Here is a 24,574-nt window from a genome sequence, read left to right as displayed (position 1 = left end):
GGGGGCGGAGAAGACTACTTGTACATCACAAATCGGAATGTTTTCCCATGGAGAGGCAAAGCTGATTGTGGCTATATCTGCTCTAGAGTAGTGTCACTGAGAGATTATTTAAAAACTAGCTTCTCTCACATGTGCAGAGAAAAGTACCCAGACCATTACAACGGTGGGCTGAGGTGCTGGGAAAGTCACGCATTCCAAGGAAAGCTTCTAGGGGCCGCAGCTCTAACCATGGGGATGAGGGGCCCTGAGCTGGTTACAAACACTGTCTGGCTGTTTACACTCCCATTTTGCTGTCCACTAGGCAAATTTCTTTGCTCAGCCTGTGACGCCCTTGCCACAAAATGATGTTCTTGCTTTTCTTTGGGACGGCTGACTCAGATCTTTCCTGACACCCAGTCCCAAATGCACCAGACAGGTCACCCCCTCAGATGGCCATTTGTCCAGAGGTATGACCTTGACTCCTGTCCCTTCCATCCAGCAGCCCATTTTCCACCTACAGCCAAAATTCCCTTTTGTTTCCATAGCATTTGCTATCACATACAGATAACCAGGGCCCCAGGGCTATGAACTCAGAACTATTCACCTAGGCTGCTCCTCTCCTACTTCCTGGGTTAATATCACCACCAAATGAGAAGCCAAGGGCTCTGACTGGGTAGTTCAGTTGGTTAGAGCATCGTCCTGATACCCCAAGGTTGCAGGTTCAATCCCTAGTCAGGGCACATATAAGAATCAACCAATGAATGCATGAATTGGTGGAATAACAAATCAATGTTTCTCTCTCTCTTTCACCCCCCCCCCCAATTCCTCTCTCTCTCTAAAATCACTGTATAAATAAAGACATTTTTAAAACAAGAGAAGCCAAGGCACAAAATGGAGACTCTAGATTACACTCGTCTATTTCCGTAGTGTTTGAAAACTCACGGAGGAACACAATGATGGATCTATGATGTCTGGGTTATGTAACCACACAGATAATCAAGACTTGGCCTTATTAAAAAGGCTGACAGTGTAACTGACAAAAGGCACTGTTTATTAGATTTCTATCTTTGAAAATAATTTTTCTCTATGATATCCTAGAGCAGGAGTCTGGCTAGCAGATCACATCTCGGCAGCCACCTGTTTTTGTAAATAAAGTTTTATTGGAACAGCCATGCCCACTTGTTTACCTGTTGTTTAAGGCTGCTTTCCCACTAAATTGGCAGTTTCAGAGACAGAGACAGAGAGTGAATGGCCAACAAAGCCTGATATATTCACTCTGACCCTTTACCAAAAAAGAGTGCCAACCCCTGTCTAAGAGCAATAGGCACTGTGGAAGCAGAAGGAGGTACCTGTTGACTGGCAGGTGTTCTCTTGTGACATGGCAGTCGTCACTGTTTCCGTGGCGGCATCTCTGACGGCTTGCTCCTCACTCTGCAGGAGGGTGAGGACACACCTCCAAAGGGCAAGTGTATCCTGCAGTCCTAAGGTGACAGAAAGGAGTCCAGTTACCTAGGATGCAATTTACAAGCAGGTACAAATACCACTTCAAATGCATGGTGGAGAACAGTATTTAATGAGCAACTGCCATTCCTGTTTTCCTGGATATTCCAAGAAAGGACAATCTGAGAGATAAACACTGAGAGAGAGAGAGAGAGAGAGCCCTAAGGGGGAAGGTTTTAAAGTGTCTTTTCTTGGAGAAACCAAGATGGCTAAACACCTAAACTGCTGCCTCACACAACAATATCAAAACTACCACTAAAAGACAAAACGGACACCATCCAGAACCACAGGAAAGCTGGCTGAGTGGAAATTCTACAACTAGTAGAAAAGAGGAAAGCACATTAATACTCAGAGGAGCTGCAAAAGGCTGAGGTACCGAGACTTGCACGTGGAGAGGATGGGCGGCTGTGTGCATGGGTGGCTGAGTGTGCGCTGGCTTTCTAAAACGGGAGGGAGAAGGAAGCTCCCGACTGCACTGAACTCCAGTCACGGGCGAGACACTGGGAAACCAGACTCATTCGGGGGGAATCTGGACTGTCAGGAAAAGAGAAATCGGGAGCTGCACAAGGCATAGGTCCGGAGGTGCGCGTGCACAGAGAGGACTGACTGCTGAATGCATGGGAGGCTGAGTGTGCTGCTGGCTTTCTAAAGCAGCAGGGAGACAAAAGATCCCGACTGCGCTGAACTCCAGTTCCGGGCAAGTTTCTGGGAACCCCGACTCATTCGGGGAGAAACTGGACTGTCTGGCAGCGAGCGAAACTCGAGGGCAGCTTTCTCTCAGAGGTGCTTGCAGCGATTACCACGGGACACTGAGACCCAGGGGCCTCATAGGGCAGGGCTGATGGGAAACCAAGGCTGTCTGCTCCACCCTGAAACTCCACCCCATCCAAGCTGAGCACAGAGGCTTTTGCAATTTTGCAAGTCTTGTCTCATAAGAGTGTCTCTAACACAGAAGTTTTCCCAGCCATAGACACAGCTGATCCTCACAGCCAACTGGCCTGGAGGTCAATTCCTCCCAGTGATACCAACAACAATCAAGACTTAACTACAACAAGGCTGAGCACACAGTCCACAAAGGGGTGCACCAAGAGTGTCCACCTCAGGTAACTGGGGAGGCTGAGCCACTGTGCCCTAGAAGACACCTACCACACAAAGCTACTCTTATCAACTCAGGGAATCAGCAAAAATGCAGAGACCAAAGAAACAGATCACAAATGAAAGAAATGGAGGAAAACAAACGACTGGATATAGAGTTCAAAACCACGGTTATAAGGTTTTTCAAGAATTTCCTAGAAAAGGCTGATAAATTTAGCGAGACCCTCGAGGATATGAGAAAGGACCAACTAGAAATTAAACATACACTGACTGAAATAAAAAATATTATACAGAGACCTAACAGCAGACTAGAGGACCGCAAGAATCAAGTCAAAGAGTTGAAATACAAAGAAGCAAAAAACACTCAGGCGGAAAAGCAAAAAGAAAAAAGAATCCAAAAATTTGAAGATAGTGTAAGGAGCCTCTGGGACAACCTCAAGTGTACCAACATCAGAATTATGGGGGTGCCAGAAGAAGAGAGAGAGCAAGGTACTGAAAACCTATTTGAAGAAATAATGACTGAAAACTTCCCCCACCTGGTGAAAGAAATAGACTTAGAAGTCCAGGAAGCACACAGAACCCCAAACAAAAGGAATCCAAAGAGGACCACACCAAGACACATCATAATTAAAATGCCAAGAGCAAAAGACAAAGAGGGAATATTAAAAGCAGCAAGAGAAAAACAGTTAGTTACCTACAAGGGAGCACCCATATGACTGTCAGCGGATTTCTCAACAGAAACTATGCAGGCCAGATGGGAGTGGCAAGAAATATTCAAAGTGATGAATAGCAAGAACCTACAACCAAGATTACTCTACTCAGCAAAGCTATCATTCAGAATTGAAGGGCAGATAAAGAGCTTCACAGATAAGAAAAAGCTAAAGGAGTTCATCACCACCAAACCAGTATTATATGAAATGCTGAAAGGTATTCTTTAAGAAGAGGAAGAAGAAGAAAAAGGTAAAGATAAAAATTATGAACAACAAATACATGTCTATCAACAAGTGAATCTAAAAATCAAGTGAATAAAAAATCTGATGAACAGAATAAACTGGTGAATATAATAGAATCAGGGGCATAGAAAGGGAGTGGACTGACAATTCTCAGGGGGAAAGGGGTGTGGGAGGTGAGGGAAGAGACTGGACAAAAATCATACACCTATGGATGAGGACAGTGGGGGGGAGGTAAGGGCAGAGGGTGGGGTGGGAACCAGGTGGAGGGGAGCTATGGGGGGGAAAAGGAGGAACAACTGTAATAATCTGAACAATAAAGATTTATTAAATTAAAAAAAAATAAAGTGTCTTTTCTTTCTTCTTCTTTTTTTTTGAGGGATGAAGGTTTCTGGAGGCAACCAGTCACAGGCAAGGCCCCCCAGAAGGTGCGGCCTGGCTGACTAAGGCCCTGGGCCTAAGCTGTCCACAATGACTCACAATTATCAGGAATGAAACATTATGCATCAAGGGTGCTTTGGGGAAACTAGCCCAGTGTTGATATGAGTGACTGAGCTTACATATTCTGAAAGCAATTTTCAATCAAGATTACGCTTTGGGGGTAAAAATGAAAAAAAGGGAAGGAACCAGGATAAAGGCACTAGCCCATATCCATGTCTCTTTGGGTCCCACTACCAGACCACCATTACCCCTCGGCAGGGACTGTGTTTAGTCCCTTGCTAGGTGCTGCTATGGACGATGGAACCAGAAAAGACAGTGGTCTATCTCTGAGCACCTGAAAAGAATATCAAGTCAAGAACACAGGGCAATGAGAAGTCAGGGATGGAAATGTGTGGCTGTGACTCAGCACAGGGAGAGATCACAGTGGACTGGTGTAACCAAAGCAGACTTCATGAGGGAGGTGGGCAGGATCTCACAGAAAGGGTACATGTGCAGGTGGAGTGGACCAGGCTTGTGGAGGATCACAGTGGAGGGCCCGCCACTCAACATCCCTGGCCTTCAATGGAGAACCAGCTCTGTCCTAAGAGCTCTCCTTAGCCCATCTTCTCCCTATCTGTCACGGAGAACCTGGAATCAGTCACTGGCGCTTCAGTCAGACCAAGAACAGCAATGGCTTCCTCTGTGGTTCTGGTCTCTCTTTTCTGTTACAAATCTGGCTCTAAATATTACTCAGTCTTTCAGAATCTATCCATTCTAAAGTTCTCTAGGGTTTAATATTTTCCCTTTAACATGGTCATTTATGCCTTCAAGAACCTCAACCTTCCCTCTAGTCCATTTCAATTTTTCTTTTTCCTTAAATGACTTTGTTCTGTCTTTGACATGTCCCATGCACTTTCATGTCCTTTGTCTCTCAGTTTGGTACCTATTTCTCATGTTCTTGTAGGCCATCAGCCACCACTGACCTCCTTCCTTATTGCCTATAATGCTATAACCAGTTCCATAATTATGAATCATTGGCTTTTTCCCAAGACTCAGTTTCACTCAGGAATTCCATGTTATTCCACACACATTTTGCCTGATAGGAGCTAGGATTAGTTAGAGTAGCCAAAGTCACCCCAAAAATGTGCTGCAAAACATTACTCTTACTGGAGAAACTTCACCAAAGTTTATAAACCTTTGTTCTTATTCCTCTGAGCCCAATGATTAAATCACAATCACAAAAGGTCCCCTTTCAGTCCCCATTTGGGTGTAAAAAAAAGGCCTGGAAGTCACTTAGAAGAATTAAAAGGACATTTGTTTCCCAGCAAGTTCCAGGGACATGAGACTTTATTGGTCTGAACTCCAATAACACTTCAAATCTGAACCTCACCATCTAAAAGAGCAATTTTCTCCTTTATCCTTTAAATTTTTTTTTTTTTGTTAATCCTCATCCGAATATAGTTTTTCCATTGATTTTTGGAGAAAGTGAGAGGGAGGGAGGGAAGGAAGGAACGAAGAGAAGGAAAGAGGGAGGGAAAGAAAGAGAGAAACATCCATGTGAGAGAGACACGTTGATTGGTTGCCTCCCGCAAGAGCCCTGACCAGGGCCGGGGATTGAACCTGCAACCCAGGTATGTGCCCTTGACCAGGAATCAAACCCATGACCCTTTGATCCATGGGCTGATGCTCTAACCACTGAGCATATCAACCAAGGGCCTCTCCTTTATTCTGTGAATCCTTTCTCTGCAACTACCCTGAAAGCTCCTTGGATGCAGGGACCGTGGTTTATCCTCCAGGGCTGGGCATGGAAGAGGTGAACAAAAACAGAATTCCAGGAATGGATGGGAGGGAATCAGCACAATAATACAGGGACAAGATGGCAGGACAGGGCAGGGTCGGGATTGAGGCATGGCTTTAGGTTCTGGGTTTCCCCTTTTATTAAACCCTATGCTCAAAAACAAATAAAACAAACCACAATTTACAAAAATGTTAAAAAATTAAAACAAAACAAAAACCCTGATGCTTTTGAATTCCTTAGGATTTTCTAAAGCTTGATTTTCTTCTTCTTCTTTTTTTATTTTTATTGGTTTCAGAGAGGAAGAGAGAGGGAGATGGAAACATCAACGATGAAAGAAAATTATTTATCGCAGTGTCCCTTACTGGGGATCGAGCCCGCAACCCAGGCATGTGCCCTTGACCAGAATCGAACTCGGGACCCTTCAGTTCACAGGCTGACGCTCTATCCACTGAGTCAAACTGGCTAGGGCAAGCTTGGTTTTCTCAAACACCATTGATGCGATGCTCTTTCCTAATTATTACTCTTGAAGGACAGGGGGTGGCCATGAGAAAAGAGACCTGAGGGTGGAGAACATCGTTGGAAACCAACTAAGCTCTGCACATCCATGTGATTTCAAAATTTCTCTACCTTTATGTCCCAGAGATGCCTTAAACTTAAAACTAAGTTCTGCCCTGGAAGGTGTGGCTCAGTTGGTTGGAGCATGTGTTGTCTTGTGCACCAAAGGGTAGCACAAGGGTAGTTCAATTCCTGGTCAGGGCACGTATTCAGGTTTCTAGTTCAACCCCCAGGCGATTCCCAGTTGGGGCACATAGGAGAGACAAAGATCGATGTTTCTCTATCACATCAATGTTCCCCCCCACCTCTCCCCCTTCCTCTTCCTTTCTCTCTAAAATTAATGAAAATAGTCGGGCCAGTGTGGCTCAGCAGTTGAGCATCAACCCAGGAACCAAGAGGTCCCGGTTCTATTCCTGGTCAGGGCATATGCCTGGGTTGTGGGCTTGATCTCCTGTAGGGGGCATGGAGGAGGCAGCCGATTGATGATGTTTCTCTCTCATAAATGTTTCTATCTCTTTATGCTTTTCCCTTCTTTTCTCTCTAGAAATCTATAAAAACATATTTTAAAAAATAAATAAAATCAATGAAAACATATCTTCGGGTGAGGATTAAAACACACACACACAAAAACCCTAAGTTCAGTGAAAAGCACCAGCAATCTTTCCAGTCTCTTAAGCCAGAAACCTGGATGTCATCCTTGAATCTTTCTTTTACATGAACCTCAATACTAAGTCATGTTGATTCAACTTTCTAAATCCTTTCCAGCTGTCCTTTCTTTTTCCTCAATGCCACAGCTTCACACTGACCCATTCATTTCTCACCAAGATCATTGCAACAGGCTTCCCGGAAGAGGTGACGGTTAGGCCTAGTCTTGAAAGACAAACAGAAGTCAGTCAAGCAGCACTGTGTTTACAGAACTGTTCCCTACTGATGACTCATAGGGCCCATGTTGGCCCATGAGAAGGGAGAGGGAGGCAGGCACAGAACAGGAAGAGCATTATAAGCCACGTTAAAGGGTATTTAGATTTTATCCTGAAGGCAATGGGAACCCACTCAAAGGTTTTCAGCGTGAAGTGAAATGATCAGATCTGTATTTTAGAAAGACCACAAAAGCTTTTGGGAGCATAAAGAGAATGGTTTTTTTTTGGGGGGGGGGGGCAAGACAGAAAAGAGGCCAGCCCTGGTTGGGTGGCTCAGGTGATTGGAGCATTATCCATACATCAAAAGGTTATGGGTTCGACTTCTAGTCAGGGCACATACCTCAGTTGCGGGTTCGATCCCTCTTGGGCGTGTATAGGAAGCAACAAATCAACGTTTCTCACATTGCTGTTTCTCTCTCTCAAAATCAACAAGAACATATCCTCTGGTAAGGATTAAAAAAAGAAAAGAGGCCACTTAAGAGGCTGTTGGTGATCCATGATTAGAGTAGGAACCAAGAAGGGTGGGAATACACTTGAAGATGTAAAGGTATAGTGTACACTGTCATTTTTCATCTTCCCTTCTTTTTTTAAAAAAAATATATTTTATTGAATTTTTACAGAGAGGAAGGGAGAGGGATAGAGAGAAACATAGATGAGAGAAACATCAATCAGCTGCCTCCTGCACATTCCCTACTGGGGATGTGCCCGCAACCAAGGTATGTGCCCTTGGCCGGAATCGAACCTGGGACCCTTCAGTCCGCAGGCCGACACTCTATCCACTGAGCCAAATCGGTCAGGGCTCATCTTCCCTTCTTTTTCAACCTGGAGTATCTAGTCAGACTTTGAGCACATTTAGTGCAATGGACACCCCCCTGCTCACTACACTTACCAAGCACGGGATGGGGGTTGGTGAGGAAAAATGGTGTGGTGCGGGTGAGGACTTCAGCAGCGGCCAGCCTGGACTCCGTGGGAAGATGATCTCCACAAGATGAGACGACCAACTGAACCCACTGCTTCAGTTCGGGGGCCACAGAGTCCCTGGTCTGAAAGCACAAAATTTAGAGCAGTTCCAAAGATACAGTCATGAAAAGAGGGATGAGCTACATACACCAAACCGGATCTGAAAATTAGCTGTCGCCACAGTGGGAGGGAAGGTTTTTCAGTTGTTTTTCCATCTCAACTAGGAAGAAATAAGCAAGCCCAGAGAAGAAAATCTGGCTTGTCGTTCAGTAATACAGAGTCACTATAACTGGCAAGCAGTTTGAGTCTTTTCTGATGCACATCAGGTTATCAGAAAACTGGTGTATTTGACAGCTTCAGTAAAGACAAAACTTTTGGGGGAAAGACCGTGGCAACAAAAGTACTTATTGTCCCCAATAACCAGATGCTTCTATCTTTAACAAAAGAACTTCCGATTTTGGCCGAGCCTATAGGGACCCAGCTAAAGACACATTTCCCAGACTTCCTTGAATTTGGGAGTAACATGTAATTAAATTCTGACTAATGTGATGTCATTGGAAGTGGTATCGGTGCACTTTTCAGGTCAAACCTTAGGAAATAGGAGTGACCTTCATCCCCTGGGTTTTACTTCCTGCTAGCGGAATAAGGACAAGATGATGGGAGCTGGAGCAACCGGCTGGGACCAAGCTGAGGACAGCAAACACCTGCTCTGGGTCTGCTTTCACCTGGTGTAAGTCACTGTCTTTATGAGTTTCTGTTACAACATTTAAAGCGGTAATCCTATCTAACATTATTATTTAAACAAAGCCCTATTTTTTAATAGTAACAGTTTTGAGATATAATTTACCCATTTAAAGTACTATGCAATTCAGTGTTTTTTAGTATATTTACACATATGTGTAACCATCACCACAATCAATTTTAGAATATTTTCATCACCAAAAAGACAAACCTTTACACTCTTCACTTATCATTCTCCATCCTGTCACCTACTCCTTCCTCAAGCCCTAAACAAGTCATCTAATGTCTCTATGGATCTGCCATTTCTGGACATTTCATATAAATTGAATCAATACAATATGTGCTCTTTTGTGACTGGCTTCTTTCACTTAACATGTTTGTTTGTTTGTTTGTTTGTTTGTTTTTAGGTTCATCCATGCAATAGGATGTATTTTTATGGCTGAATAATATTCCATTGTATAGACATACCATATTTCGTTTACCCATTCAGCAGCTGATAGACATTCAGATTGTTTCTATCTTTTAAATTCTTGTTGTTTTTTTTACTTTTTCTAGAAAGAGGTTAATGTTGCAAATGTACTTTACTTCCCCTGTCAATTAAACTTTAAATTTTCAAAATGAGATGACTGGCTCTTCGGGTTGTCATACAACTAAACTGATGAGCATCTTAGACCTCAAGGAAGATTCTGACTCCCAATGCACAAAGAAACCCAGGTTTCCCCAGGAACTCTTTTTATGCATTTCTCTGAAGTTCTGTTAATTTTTCTCTCCCTGGAAAACTCCCAATTTTCATAAAGTATCAGTTTATTCAAGTACCAAGCAGTGTCATTAAGATTCATGTGACAAATGCTTAAAAAGGGCTTTAGATGAGAGTGATATCTTTTAGCTGCCCTATAACCACTTTCTTAGAACTTGTTTTTTTTCCCTCTGGGCTGTAATTTTTTTAGCAAATCCTTTCCCTTCCTACAAACATCCCCTATCCCAACACACACAATTGACTTTTTTTGCTTTTTGTATGCTAATGACCAGCTGGCTTTGGACCCCTGGCCTGCCTTTGAATAACAGACCAAAGGAAACCGAGTATCTACTTAATTCTCACCCTCTGGTTTTCTCTCTGAATTTAACAATCTCCTCTGTGAAGTCTTCCTCAGCTCCCAAACACTCCCTCCCTCCTCTGCATTCCCACAGTCTCCTCCCAACCAGAGCATTTAATGTCATGACTGAACACTCTTTTCTCTCATTAGACTGTCCCTCCTGTCTCTATTCATCTTTGTGTCTCCAGGACCTCTCTCAGCGCTGCTTTATTGTAAGGCATCAGAATCCGCAATGTCATGCTGACACTATCACAGTGTGGTGATGTGTGACCAAGATCCTCAGGTAATTTCACGGTGGTACTAACTGCCTTCTACGTATAATAGTTCTGTGATGTGGCACCTTTCTCATATACCCCTCAGTGTGCATGCATTTGTCTTAGGGCTTGTGCCCAGGAAGATCTTTTGATTACTGTAGTTCCACCTTACCCCCACAGGACATGTGACACAGGTGGGGCACACTGGCCTCCATGAACAGCCAACTGAGCCGTGTTCTGGGGGAAGAATCAAGCCATAGCGATATACTTTCATACTTAGTGACTATGATCTAATCCTAGTGACTTATAATCCTTGGAATTGACTTATTCAGTCCCTCTCTAAATAAAGAGTCTAGACAGAAAAATCAGGAAAAAAAGGGGTCTAGGTGTGTATATGTACATATGTGTATCGATAAGGAGGAGGTTGTGCTTTCTCATGGCCTCTAATCAAATGTGCCCAGAATAAGAGAAAAGAAATGTCAAAGGTGGTCCTCAAAAATCCTTTACAAGTTATACCCAAAGTGAAAGTCAATATGAACAATATTTCTGTAGAGGTTACACAAACATGGCACAGTGCTTCTGCCTACTGACACCTTCCAGGTAAAAAAAGAGCACAAAATTCTAGACCCGAGATCAGGGGCAGAGTTGGTCTTACCTCTTCACTTGTCCGCATGTGGTGGACAATCACTTTGGAGGCAAGCCTCAGAGCTGCACTCTGAATTTCAGACCTAGAAAAAGTAAGCCAAAAACACCCCCAAATCAAATCAAGCATATTTTATACAGAGACCGTTTTTGCAGATAGTAATCCATGTGGATGTGAAGGCTGGAAATCACCTCATAGCTACACAAACACCTCCAGAAGTAATTACCTTTTGGTTATTAACATGATACTCTGACATCTTTCTATTGCTTAGGCTTAGAACATGCTCCTAAACTGACACTGAGAAATATAAGGCCTGAGTCTTTAGGTCAGGACTGTATTCAAATTCATTACATAACTGACTGATGGGCCACTGAGGAACCCAGTTAGCACAGCAAACAGTGGGGGCAAACCTTTCATTGGAAGCAATATCCATGGTCCAGTTCAAGAACTCCTTTGGGGTTAGATGGATACAGTGTTCCGTCTGGTGAAGCCACTCACTGGGGTCCATGCAATGGAGAATTTTCAGTATCTGTGTGAGCCAGATCCATGAAAAACAAAACGAAACAAAAACCTCAGGAAAAGGTCTTCAGAAGCTAAGTGATAATCACTTACAATAAGTGGGGGGGGGGGGGGTGGTGGCTTATCTTTCAAAAAGCTCCCCTGATTTAGTTCCCTCCTAATCCCTTGGGAGACCAAGACAGGGTGGAACAGAGACACACCCGAGGTGCCCTAGTGATCTGTGATCAGAGTCTAGATGTCCAGATTCCTAAGTCAGTGTCCCTTCCTTTTGATTATACTTTCTAGGTGGCTATCTGCCCCCAAATAGCCATGTCAGCAAAGACCACCCTCTGACACGTGATGCAGCTAACTATCAATGCTGTTCCCTACTGCGTTGAGTGGCTTACTCTCAATCTGCCTCTGGTTAGTCTGTCATCAATATTATCATCATAAAACACTTTTCTTAGTGCCATTTATGCATGGAACCATGCCAAACACCACACAAGAGAGTCCTTGTCCTCCTGATGCTGAATCTCCTTCTGATTGCTCCTGGAGAAGCCAAAGCCAACCCTGCCTTCACAATCTGATCACTCCAGTAGATTCATCAAAGAGTGTGGGCGTGGAAGGGGGCAGTCAGTACACCAAAGGCTTTACCTTGCAGAAGCATTCTGGGTGATTTTCCTTCATTGCCAACATCAAGAACATCCCTCCCATATTCCACAACAAGGGTGGCAGTTCCTTCTCTCCTAATCCAGAGGCTGCTGCTGAAAACCTTTCCAACAGGGCTTCCAGTGTCAGCAGGCGCACGTCAGGGAAGGAAGACTCTAACAGCTGAGAGAAGGAGATTGGAATGTCCCATGTCTGTTCTCCAGCCTGGACTGCCAATGCCCACACTGCAGCGATGGCTAGTTTGGTGAGGCTCTGGAGGTACTGAGGTAGGCCTGGCACCGTGAAGGTATAGCGGAATCCTGTTATTAGCTCTGATCTTGAGATGATATTTCTGACTTCCTCCCATAAGCCAAGATGCTCTAGAACTAAAAAGCAAAAAAACACAGGTAATCACTTTATTCAAAGTTTCACAAAAGGACTTGGGAAAACACAAGCCTGAGGATACACTAGGTGGGACTATCAGATATCTTTTCCGAGTACATTTCACACATACTATCTAATATTAAAAAGAGTAATATGCAAATTGACCATCACTCCAACACACAAGATGGCTGCCCCCATGTGGTCAAAGATGGCTGCCCCCATGTGGACACAAGATGGCCGCCACAAGATAGCCAGCAGGGGAGGGCAGTTGTGGGCAATCAGGCCAGCAGGGGAGGGCAGTTAGGGGTGACCAGGCCAGCAGAGGAGGGAAGTTGGGGGCGATGGGGCCTGCAGGGAAGGGCAGTTGGGGGGGACCCAGGCCTGCAGTGGAGAGCAGTTGTGGGGGGACCAGGCCTGCAGGGGAGGGCAGTTAGGGGCAAACAGGCTGGCAGGGGAGCAGTTAGGCATCAGTCAGGCTGGCAGGGGAGTGGTTAGGGTGTGATCAGGCTGGCAGGCAGAAGCGGTTAGGGGCAATCAGGAAGGCAGGCAGGCGAGCAGTTGGGAGCCAGCAGTCCTGGATTGTGAGAGTGATGTCCAACTGCCCGTTTAGGCCCAATCCTACCGGGATCGGCCCTAAACGGGCAGCTGGACATCCCTCGAGGGGTCCCAGATTGGAGAGGGTGCAGGCTGGGCTGAGGGACACCCCCCCACACCCCCGAGCATGAATTTTGTACACCGGGCCTCTAGTATGATATAATAAGTGACTTGCCCACCAAGTCACTGTTTCAGACTTCTAGTCCAGAAACAATTTCTGTTTAGGGAACTCATACTATTTGGTAACTCATAATTTCCTCCCTGGGGGACAAAAGACATTCCCATGGGAAGATGTGCTCCTTGCATCCCTCCCCAACATTTAGTCAATATGAACTCAGTAACCTCTTAAATCACCAAGCCTCAAAGTTGAGCTGCTCAGATCCCCTCTACAACATCTCTTCTCCGAGGCTCTTGGTCAAACCCTACAGATCTGGAGTTCACATGACAGACTATTCTATTGTTAGTAGGTCTACTGGCCTATTTCTGCATTTTGAGGTTCCCAATGAGCCCTTTAGGCATTTGAATACAGTTATTATGTCCCTTGTGTCTTCTCCAGATGAAACACCCCTACTTCCTTCAACTATTCACCATGGGGTTTACCTTCTCTCACTATTCTAACTGCCTTCCTTCCTTTGGACATACTTCACCCCCTCTTAAGGGATGGCCCCACAGAGTGGAACATGACCCTTCGTGTGGCCTGGCCAGCAGGACTATTACTTTCCCTGTTCTGACACTAGGCTACGGGAGTTGCATCACACTGTTGACTCATGTGGAGCCCACTGGAATCACATTCTTTCTTTTCTTGGTCTACTGATGCTGTGAGTCATCTTTCTTCCACCTTGTACTCAGTGCTTAGACCTAGGCTTCTTTCTTTGTTTTAAACTCAAGTATATCCTGTTAAATTTTATCTGCCTGTTAAGTTTTATGGCCTGTCTCTTAGATTGCCAAGATCTTTTTGTATTCTCAGTTCTGATAAAAAATACTTAGAGCCTACTATGTGCTTAGAATACTGTCCTTGAGGAGTTTATAGTCTGGTGTGAGAAAGAGAAATGAATGACCAGGTAATTCCAATACAATGGTTTAAATGATAATCTGAGTCTTTAAAGGGGAAGAATGGATTGGAACCACCAAAGGCAGAGCAAAGATTCAAAGGCAAGAAATAGAATGGACCAGGTAAGATTCTTCAGACAACACAGTCATAGGGCAAACCTAAATTGACAGGCATGCCATAAATGCCTGCAGTCAAGTAAGTATTAAGAATGTGGACAGGACAGACACCTTTGACAAGTGTTCTGGTCAGTCAGCTCCCAGCCGCCCCTGTCCCCCACCCCACTCCAAGCTCTCAATTCACTAACCACCTCTCTGTGGGTCTAGTCATTCCCCAGTTATGAATCCCCCTAACTTTACCATTCTTTCCTCAGAATTTTATCTACAAGGACATCAGGATTTCATTAAATGCCTTGTTGAAATTCAGATATCTCATAACTCAGTGAACACTACTGACTTCTAGAAAATTATCATAAACATCATAGAAATGTAAAATATTAAAGTAACAGTTGGAAAAAAGGTGAAATTTTAAAAAATCATACGGGCTTGCAATAATCCTGGAATTAAAATCACAAAATATTCATGTTACACATCAAATTGTTTCAAAAAGAAGTTTGCCCCAAGAGGCAAAGTGAGGGCTCAGGCTCCAACATGACTGTGTCCCATGGAGGCCACCGTCCGCCATCTATGGCTGCAGACACACCTTTTCTTTTAACTCAGACTCTGCAGAAGTCCAAGTTCAAGAAGGAGGGCAGGCATCTTTACAAAGCAGCAGGGAAACCCCAGGGAGCCGGGGTCTTCAACCTTCGTGTCATCATCTCTACTTTCAATTCCTAAAAACCTAATTCTATTACAATTTACTAACAAGAAGACCACACTACCATGGTATGGTTTCCAGGTACCAATTCCCTATCCTTCCTACTCATTGCTGCCTGAGGACAACACTACATTAAAAAGGGATATCATTTGTTTGGAAAGGAGTCAGAATCATGGCTCCGAGATCTGCTCTTTAAAACATAATTAAAAAAAAAACAAACAGAAAGAAAGGTCTAGGGCCATTCAGAATAATTTTCAGAGGAACCTGTTAGCTGAAAGAGAGATATTCCAGGCAGAGTCTGTGGGACTCAAGCTGGGCACCCAGACTCATTTGCTTTCCTCTAGGACTTTGAGGAAGGATGGGTGACATCATCAAGAAGTCAGGGACTAACGGCTTGTCCCAAAAAAGGGGGACATGGGGTACATGCTCAGGGCTCCTTTGAACTTCTTTGCCTATATTGCCTATGAAGTTCAGTATAGTTCCATAAACATTTATTGAACATATATTAGGTACTTTAGGACGGTGGTCGGCAAACTGCAGCTCGCGAGCCACATGCGGCTCTTTGGCCCCTTGAGTGTGGCTCTTCCACAAAATACCACAGACTGGGCAAGTCTATTTTGAAGAAGTGGCATTAGAAGAAGTTTAAAAAATTTGGCTCTCAAAAGAAATTTCAATCGTTGTACTTTTGATATTTGGCTCTGTTGACTAATGAGTTTGCCGACCACTGGAGTAGACAAAGAAAGAGCTGCTAATAGGTTCTCTGAATTAAATGTGTCAACAGAGGAGCAGCAGAAAATGATCCATAAGCCAGGAAATTATCAAATGATATTCACTGAGGCACTTTCTCCAAAATGCTGCAGAAAAAATATTCTCTGTTGTGCAGCAAGACCCAAAGAGACATCGTCCTAAAGCAGAGTTTCTTAAAAGCGTCTGAATCACCAGGAGGGCTTGTTAAATTCCAGTCTGCTGCTGAACCTCACCTCCAAAGTTTTTGATTTAGGCGGTCTGGGGCAGGGGCTGAGAATCTACATTTCTAACAAGCTCACAGGTGATGCTGCTGCTGCTGCTGAGCCATGAGCCACGTTTGAAAACCAATGTCCTCAGGTGATGGTTCTTAGCCAGATGTTATTAAAACCACACATGCCTGGATCCCTCTCTGGCAGATTCTGATTCAGTTGGTTTCCAGGTGGGCGCAGACATTTGTAGTCTTAAGAAGCAACAGGTGCCCTGGCTGGTTTGGCTCAGTGAATAGAGCGTCAGCCTGCGGACAAAAGGGTCTCGTGTTTAATTCCGATCAAGGGCACGTACCTCGGTTGCAGGCTCCTCCCCGACCCGGGTCCTGGTCGGGGTGCATGCAGGAGGCAACTGGTCGATGTGTTTCTCTCACATCGATGTTTCTCTCTGCCTTTCCCTCTCTCTAAAAATCAATGGGAAAATATCCTCGGGTGAGGATTAAAAAAAAAAGCAACAGGTAATTCTGCTATGTACCCCAGCTGAGAATCACATTCCAAGATCCAACTCTCCAAGGGTTTGTAGGGTTTATGTGTGGGAAGATAGGGCTTCAGTTCCAAGCAGAACATAGCTCATCCCAGCCTAGTACCTCACCATAGTGAAGAACTAGAGAATTCACCGCACCCCATTTTCTCTTACAAGTAAAAACACGAAACCCCTGACCAGGTAGCTCAGTTGGTTAGATATGCCAAGATTGTGGGTTCGATCCCTGGTCAGGGCACATATGCATGATATGTGGAATAACAAATCAATGTTTCTCTCTCTCTTACTCTCTCTTTTCCTCTCTCTCAAATCAATTAAAAAAGTAAAAATAAATAAAATAAAAACACCAAATGAGAGGAAGTCACCAAGAATTCAAAAGAATGAATAAGCACTATAAGTACCCCTGGCAGGCAGGACTTCAATGCTGGCTCTCTATGCACAGGTTCTAGCAGTGAATCAGAAAGACCAGGCTCTGCTCTCAGGAAATCCCCATTTAAGTGGGGACCACAGAACACCCTCTCCTCAGTGCCCAGAGTGAGGGGTCTCTAGGTGAAACAGGAGGTTGGAGTCAATACTTTAACGTAAGCAGCTGCAGTGACTAACAAGGACATATTGCTTTCCTGTTGAGCATAGTGGTTTCTCAGCCCAGGAAGTACATTAAATTCATCTGGAAAGCTTAGGAAAACACTTATGTCAGGGGACACTTGACCGCATTTCTGGGGTGAGCCTGGTTTTAAAGTGACCCAGGTGATTCTGGTGCGCAGCTGAGGTTGATAGCCACTGTTTCACCAAAGGGTTTCACCACCAGGATTTCACAACCCAGAGAAATGCTGTTTTGTGTCCTGCCCTATCAAGTGCTTCAAAGTCTAGACCAACTACTTATTTCTGTTTTTATGAGTGCCTATTGTCTGCAGGGCACAAAAAAACCCTCTTTGATGGGGTTCCTCAGTCTGAGGTTTAGCAACCTTCTCCTCTAGAAAAGGATTTTTCTACTTACAATTCCAATTTCGATTGGTTTGGGTTTCTTTCTATCTTTCTTGGAAAGCCAAGTGTTCCAATGAAAGAATCAAGTCCCTCCTTTGATGATGCCATCTTATTTTTCATAAACTAGATGATTTTTGCAGATTCTTATTAACTGCAGTTTTCCCCAGCCCTTATTTGGAGAGTCTTTAGATTTCCCCATCAGTGCAGCCATTTTAGTCACCAAGTATGTGTGACTGATTCAGAACATCCAATTGGATTTCATTTCTTAAATTAACATCTTCTTTAGAGCAAGGCTATTTCTAGCCTTCAAATGATTGGCTTACTGGCTGAATTCACTTGGAAGGACACTACCTCCTGCACTGCTATGTCCTAATTATTTCAGTAGAGAAATAATTGCCAAGTTTGGAATTCAAGGACCAATAAAATGTCAAAATAACATGGCAGATTGGAATAAGTTGCCAACGTTTCATTTGGTAAAGTAGGGATGTTAAAAACCTCCCATCTATATTAATTTCATGAAAGAAGGGCTATCCTTCACACCAAAAAATAATAAACCACAGTGTCATCATAAAGAACAATTCTTTAAAGAAATTTGGCTTTAAGAAAAATTTGCTATCGTGTCATTTTGTTCAAGTTTTATTGTGAAAAATGTCACCAGGGACCAGCTTTGAAGAAGCTGAGAAAAGCTTCCTGGGAGTGATCTGTTTGCATAGCATGACCATCCACAACAGAGAGCTCCTAGGAAGAAACCGACTTTGCCGAGTGGCTCGGGACAATGTCTGTGTGAAGAAGCACAGTGGCCCAGTCACTTCCCTCTGGTCACTCAGAGGCATTATTTGAGTTCTTGGTCCTTTGGTGAGTTGCAGAATTCAGTGTTACATCTACAACCTGAACAGTGATGCTAAATGAACTGGATTTCAAAGCCGCCACGTCCTAACCAACCAGGATAGGATGCTAACATCGACCTGGCTGAAAAGGGATTTCAAAGCTGCATATGCCTTGAGCAGGGACAGTGTCCTATTTCACAAATCCTGCTGTATTATTTAGGGAAGTCTGACTCCTCCCCAGAGTGCAGGCCTGAGGGTCATTCATCTTTGATTTTCTAAACTATTCATGTAGGTTTGTTAGAATTTCTTTTCAAAACATCATCATAATCTTAAAAAATACATGTTAATTTGAACAGCTTTGACAAGGGTATTCTGGAAAAAAATGTGGATGATATCATTACCACATAATTATGGATACAGCTGAGTTTCACCAGAAGAGCATTTAATTTAGGTTAATTTAACTCTACATAAGTACTCAGCAAAGGGAGAGATTGGAAAATAACAATTAAAAGAGAGAAGGCAGTTTCACCTGGCCTTCTAATCACTGAGCATATTCCCGAAGCGTGTTTGTGCTGTCACCTGAGACCAGTGGTTCTCAAACTTTAGGGTGCTCACTCACCTCCAGATTTCCTGATTCAGGAGCAGGTCCCAAAACAATCACATGTCTAACAAAATCCCAGGTGATGCTGATGTTGCTGATGAAGGGACCACACTTTAAGAACCATTACCTCAGAGCATCTGAGATCATCATGCTTCTCAGTGTAAACATCTTGCCATGCTGAACGTGTGTAATTCTAGTGTTTATGGTACCTGTTTGTGTAGACCATGGCCCCTAATCAAAAGACAACCCTTCATCTAGTGCTCGACCAAAGAGCTCCTGAACATTATACGGTCCCTGACCTTCCCTGCTATGTCACCAATGAAGAGAGCCTATGGTTTTTGTGCTGAACTGGCCAAAATAAAAGGGGCAAGAGGGAGTAAGTGTACAGGCCCAAGGTAGCAGCACTGTCTTGGCCCAGCAGAGATGACTATGAGGGAAGCAAAAGCCCAGTGAACACAACAAACTTGTTCTATTTATAAGCAGCAATCAGTATCCATGAAGGAGGAAGAATCCCCCTTGGGATTGAAAAGTCCAACCAAACAGGAAAAAGTGGTTTACTGCTATGGAATAAGTCCCTTACTGGGGATACTGTGTGAACAGCAATATTGATTGCATCACTGAGGTGGTCACTTGCTGCTGAGGTACAGAAGAAAGGTGTTTATTCTGCCGGATGTTGCACACGCTGTTCCCTTTGTCTCAACTGAATGAATGAATGAATGAATGAATGGACTTCTCTTTTATATATTATAAAGGCTCTGAATTCTCTGATACCACTAGGCCAAGAAAACGTTGCAGCTGTAATTGTTCTGAAGTTTCTTTTATCCCCCCCGCTGCCTCTCTCTCCCAGAATCTCTACTCTTCTTTTAAAAGTAGGGGGTGAGAAAATATAAGCCAATATCACTTTTAATGCACAGGGAGATGGCCAGCTTGCTCTATTTCAAAGAATTGTAGCTCTGGTCAGAGAACTCTGTAATCAGATCCAACAAAAGTTCTTATCTGAAACGGATGATAAACTGGTTCTAAAAATATTCACAGATGATAATTTGTACACTGTGAATGTTAATGTCCTGTTATGCAATTTCTCAGTAAAAAAAATTATATCTGGGGAGAAAAGGAAACCATAGGAACTACAACAACAAAAAACAACTGATTTAATAAATTTTGGCTTCTCCTTATCGAAGGGAAATTCCATTCTTCTACTTAATCCTCTGCCCCTCCCAATAAACTGTAATCCTGACCCCAGGCGCCCTACCAGTTACAAACATGTAGAATGACCTGCTGGAAGAAACTAGATTCCAATTCTGTCTTGAGAAGCACCCTGAACTGGTAGTGGTTGTTTATTTATTGCCTACTTTTGTTTCTAGGTCTCTGAACCCCTTCATGCCCTGCTTACACAGGTGTAAACCCAAACACACACCCCTCTGAAAACATCCCCTTCTTTCCTTGCCCCCCTGCATACTCTCAAAGGCATGTATTTTTAAGCACAAAATTCCTTATTTGCTGCTGAGCAAGGAGGAAGACTATCTTGTCAACCCATAAAATAAAAACACAGTCCCTTCCGAGAGCTCACTAGGCACTGTGTGGTTCCAACAGCTTTTACTTCTTGCTTCCACCCACCATCCTATCCTGCCTCTGCCCAGCACAGGGAGGAAGTCGGGAAATACTTGCAGATAAACACATGACAACCGAAAGACATGACCATAAAATTACTTCTAAGCATACACAGCTTCTGGTTCTTTGTCAAGTGAACTGCTCCTAAGGACAAGATCGGGAAATCAGAGATTTCCCTATTGTACCTTAGACGTTCCTGTTTAGTTTACTTTTTCCCCACAAAGGACCAAGGGCTTCTGTTCCACGCACAGGCAATGAGATACAGTCTGAATCCAACCTGAGAGAAGGGAGATGGCTAGGAAGATTCCTTTAAAAAACTGGGGTTTACCTCTGTTATCGCACCTGTAATAAGAGAGAGGCTAGGACTACATATCTCAGTCCCCTGCAAGTGCTATAGTTTACAGTTTGGGAGAAACAGGCTCTAGGACTGAAGAGGTTACTGGCACCACTGGACTGCAGACCAACACCTGTAGGAACGATGCTGCAAGGTGCAGCTGATAACTGGCAAATCCAACAATCTTGTTGGACTGGGAATGCCATTTAATGTGAAGTCTGGCCTCAACATGGAGGCAGGAGTTACCAGTAAGTCAATTCTGCCAGATGAGCAGTGGAAGAGAGTGAACCTGAGAGTAAGTGTACCTGACCACGGGACCAGCAATGCTCTGTCTCCGATTCTGGATGTGATGAACATTCATTTCTTTGCTCTCGCTATCAATTTTATCTCCTACTAGCTGGTTTTTGTTTTGTTTTTTTTCAATGTTGGATTTTTCCTTTCTTAATGGTTTTTCAAGGAGTTTTCACAATGTTTTTCATGTGACCTTCACCCCAATTGTCTGACGGTATTATCCCCTTTTTACAGTTGAGGAACCAAGAGGTTTCAAAACAAAGTGATGAACGTAATTTTTGCTTCAGCTCGTGAGGATTTAATTCCTTTAGGAATTACCCTTCTGCCATAAACAACTAGAAAACTGGACAAAATGTACAAAATTGTTTTTAAACATTAGACATGGGCAGTGCAAGACAGTGATCCCTGACAGAAGGAAACAAACAAGGCAAGCCTTTCAATTGCCCCAGACTACTCCCCACCGTAGAGAAACCCTGTAATCTATGGGGCATCAGGGAGAGACTTGAGAGAGTATTACTTTGTTAATGGAGCTAAATTTGCACCAACTAAAGGCTCCTTTTTAGATTGGATCCATCTTAACAAAGCTTAAAAACAAGTCTAAGAAGAATTCTGATCAGAATATCTGAAGACATAATATTATATGATAGTACTCCTCAAATTAAGTCACAGATTTAACACAATACCTATCAAAATCCTAGCTGGTGATTCTTTTTAATATATATTTTTATTGATTTCAGAGAGGAAAGGAGAAGGAGAGATAGAAACATCAATGATGAGAGAGAATCATTGATCAGATGACTCCTGCACACCCCACACTGGGGATCAAGCCTGCAACCTGGGCATGTGTCCTGACCAGGAATTGAACCATGACTCCTAGTTCATACGTCAATACTCAACCACTGAGTCACGCTGGCCAGGCTAGTATTTCTTTTTTTGCAGAAATCGACAAGCTGACCCTAAAATCTGTATGAAAGTTTAAAGGACCCAGTTATAACAATCTTGAAAAAGAAGAAAAAAGTTGTAGGACTCACACATCCTGATTTTAAAGTTACTACAAAGCAATAATAATTAAGACAGTGTGGTCCTTGCATAAAGAAAGATATACACTGAGTGGCCAGATTAATATGACCACCCCATCAGTACTTTTTTGGACCACCTTTTGCCTTCAATACTGTGGCGATTCTTCTTGGCATTGACTCCACGAGATGTTGAAAGGTGATGTGAGGAATCTGACACCATGCCTGATGAATAGCACTGTCCAGTTCTGTGAGATTTGATGGTTGTGGAACCAGCTGCCTGATGGCTCTTTTAACTTCATCCCACAAGTGCTCAATTGGTTTGAGATCTGGTGATTGTGGGCGCCACCTAAGCAAGGTAAAGTCTCCCTCAAGTTCTTGAAACCACTCCTGCATAATACGAGCACCGTGGCATGGCACATTGTCTTGTTGGAAGAAGCCATTTCCATTGGGATACACCATCAACATGATAGGATGAACTTGATCAGCAACGATACTTAGGTATGTTGTGCTATTCAGACGTTGTTCCACATGAATTAAAGGGCCCAAATCATGCCAGGAAAACATGCTCCAAACCATAACACTGCCCCCACCAGCTTGAAGGGTTGTACTCATGCATGTGGGGTGCATGCTTTCATGCTGTTTCCGCAAAATTCTCACTCTGCCATCTGCATGATGCAACTGGAAATGTGATTCATTGGACCACATGACTTTTTTACAATGCTCGACTGTCCAATCCTTGTGTTCCTGTGCAAATTGGAGCCGTTTTATCTTGGTAACTGCAGACAGCAAAGGTGTTCGAACAGGCCTTCGGCTTCCATATCCCATCCAATACAGTGTACGGCTAATTTGCCTACAAACGTCAGGTGGTCATAATAATCTGGCCACTCAGTGTATAGATCAATGAAATAGATTTGAGAGTTTAGAATTAAATCCATGTATTTATATGGTCAATTTACAAAAGTTAACTCAGAATGAACCAAAACTTAAATATTAAGAGATATAATTATAAAACTCTTAGGAAGAAAACATGGGTACAAATCTTTATGACCTTGAATTAGGCAATTGTTTCTTAGCTATAATATAAAAGCACAAGCAACAACAGAAAAAATAAACTGTACTACATCCAAATTAAAAACTTTTTTACATCAAAGGACATTATCAAGAAAGTAAAAAGACAACCTACAGAATTGGAGAAAATACTGGCAAATTGTATGTCTGATAAGGTATTAATATCCAGAATATATAAGGAACTCTTACAACTCAGGAATAAAAAGACAAATAACCCAATTTAAAGATGGGCAAAGGATCTAAAGTCATTTCTCTAAAGAAGATACACAAAGGCCAATTAGCATCAGAAAAGATACTCAACATTATTAGCCATTAGGGAAATGCAAATCAAAAGCACAGTGAAATACCACTTCACACCCACTAGGATGACTATAATAAAAAAGATGAACAATAATAAGTGAAGTTGATGATGTGGAGAAATTGGAAACCTCATACGTTGCTGATGGGAATGTAAAATGGTGAAGTCTGTTTGGAAACAGTTTGGCAAGTCCTCAAAAAGTTAAACTTAGAGATGGCATATGGCCCAGCAATTCTACTCCTAGGTAAATACCCAAGAGAATTGAAAATATATATCCCCAAAAAAAACTTAAGTATGAATCTTCATAGCAGCATTATTCATAACAGCAAAAAGTGGAAATAACCCCAATGTCTATGAACTAATGAATGGATAAACAAAATGTGGGATATCTATACAATGGAATATTATTTAGCCATAAAAAAGAATAGACTGTTGATTCATTCTACAACATAGATGAACCCTGAAAACATTATGATAAGAGAAAGAATCCAGACACAAAAGACCACATGATGTATGATTCCATTTATATGAAATGTCTAGAATAAGCTTTCAAAAATAACTTGCTTAACTAATTTAATTGACACAGGCAACTAGTTTCAGATGATCTGTGATGAGGGGGGCTGGAATGCGGCAAGACAGGAACACACAGCAAACCTGAAATTACAGATCTGAGACCCCAGATGCTCATCTGAGCAGTAAAGTATTTTACTTCTGGGGTGGAGATGTGGGTAAAGGGGTTTTGTGACATTGTTCTGTTACAGTTCCAGACACTCAGCCCAACTCACACTATTATGAGGCCCTTAATTTTGGTCATAGAAATGGGAAGTAGACCAGGAGCCAGAAAAACTTATTTCACTAGCCAGCTGTGTGACCTTGGGCAAGTCTCTTCATTGATACAGTTTCCACTCTACCTATTGATTAAGTGGTCTCTGAACTCTAAAATTCTAAGGATTGTGGGTCTATGTACTCAGCACCAGGCTTGGAATGAATGAGGGATAAACACCACATGAACCTAGCAATTTATTAACACACCCTGTATTATTCTGACATCGGAGAGGCAGCTAGGAACCATCCGCTTATTTTAGGAGCTCACTGTCCCTGGGAAAGACACTTTTGGCAAAAGCAACAGCTCAGATGATAGTCCCAGTGT

The 24,574-nt window shown here is 43.1% G+C and overlaps 1 protein-coding gene across 1 annotated transcript in view; it reads right to left on the bottom strand.

Annotated features, from left to right (window-relative positions):
* Positions 1–24,574, bottom strand: part of THADA (THADA armadillo repeat containing) — a 316,640-nt gene that overhangs the window by 45,379 nt on the left and 246,687 nt on the right. Inside the window, exons 32-36 of the mRNA XM_080685255.1 lie at positions 12,062–12,441; positions 11,320–11,438; positions 10,922–10,994; positions 8,107–8,260; positions 1,329–1,460 (exon numbers count right to left, since the gene is read on the bottom strand). Coding sequence (XP_080541381.1) covers positions 1,329–1,460; positions 8,107–8,260; positions 10,922–10,994; positions 11,320–11,438; positions 12,062–12,441 — 858 coding nt within the window. The remainder of the gene's footprint in view (positions 1–1,328; positions 1,461–8,106; positions 8,261–10,921; positions 10,995–11,319; positions 11,439–12,061; positions 12,442–24,574) is intronic.

The sequence above is a fragment of the Plecotus auritus genome, assembly GCF_963455305.1.
Source record: "Plecotus auritus genome assembly, chromosome: 8".
Lineage (NCBI taxonomy): Eukaryota > Metazoa > Chordata > Mammalia > Chiroptera > Vespertilionidae > Plecotus > Plecotus auritus.
Note: the sequence above shows the minus strand (reverse complement) of the source record. Positions and strands in the feature narration are given on the sequence as shown.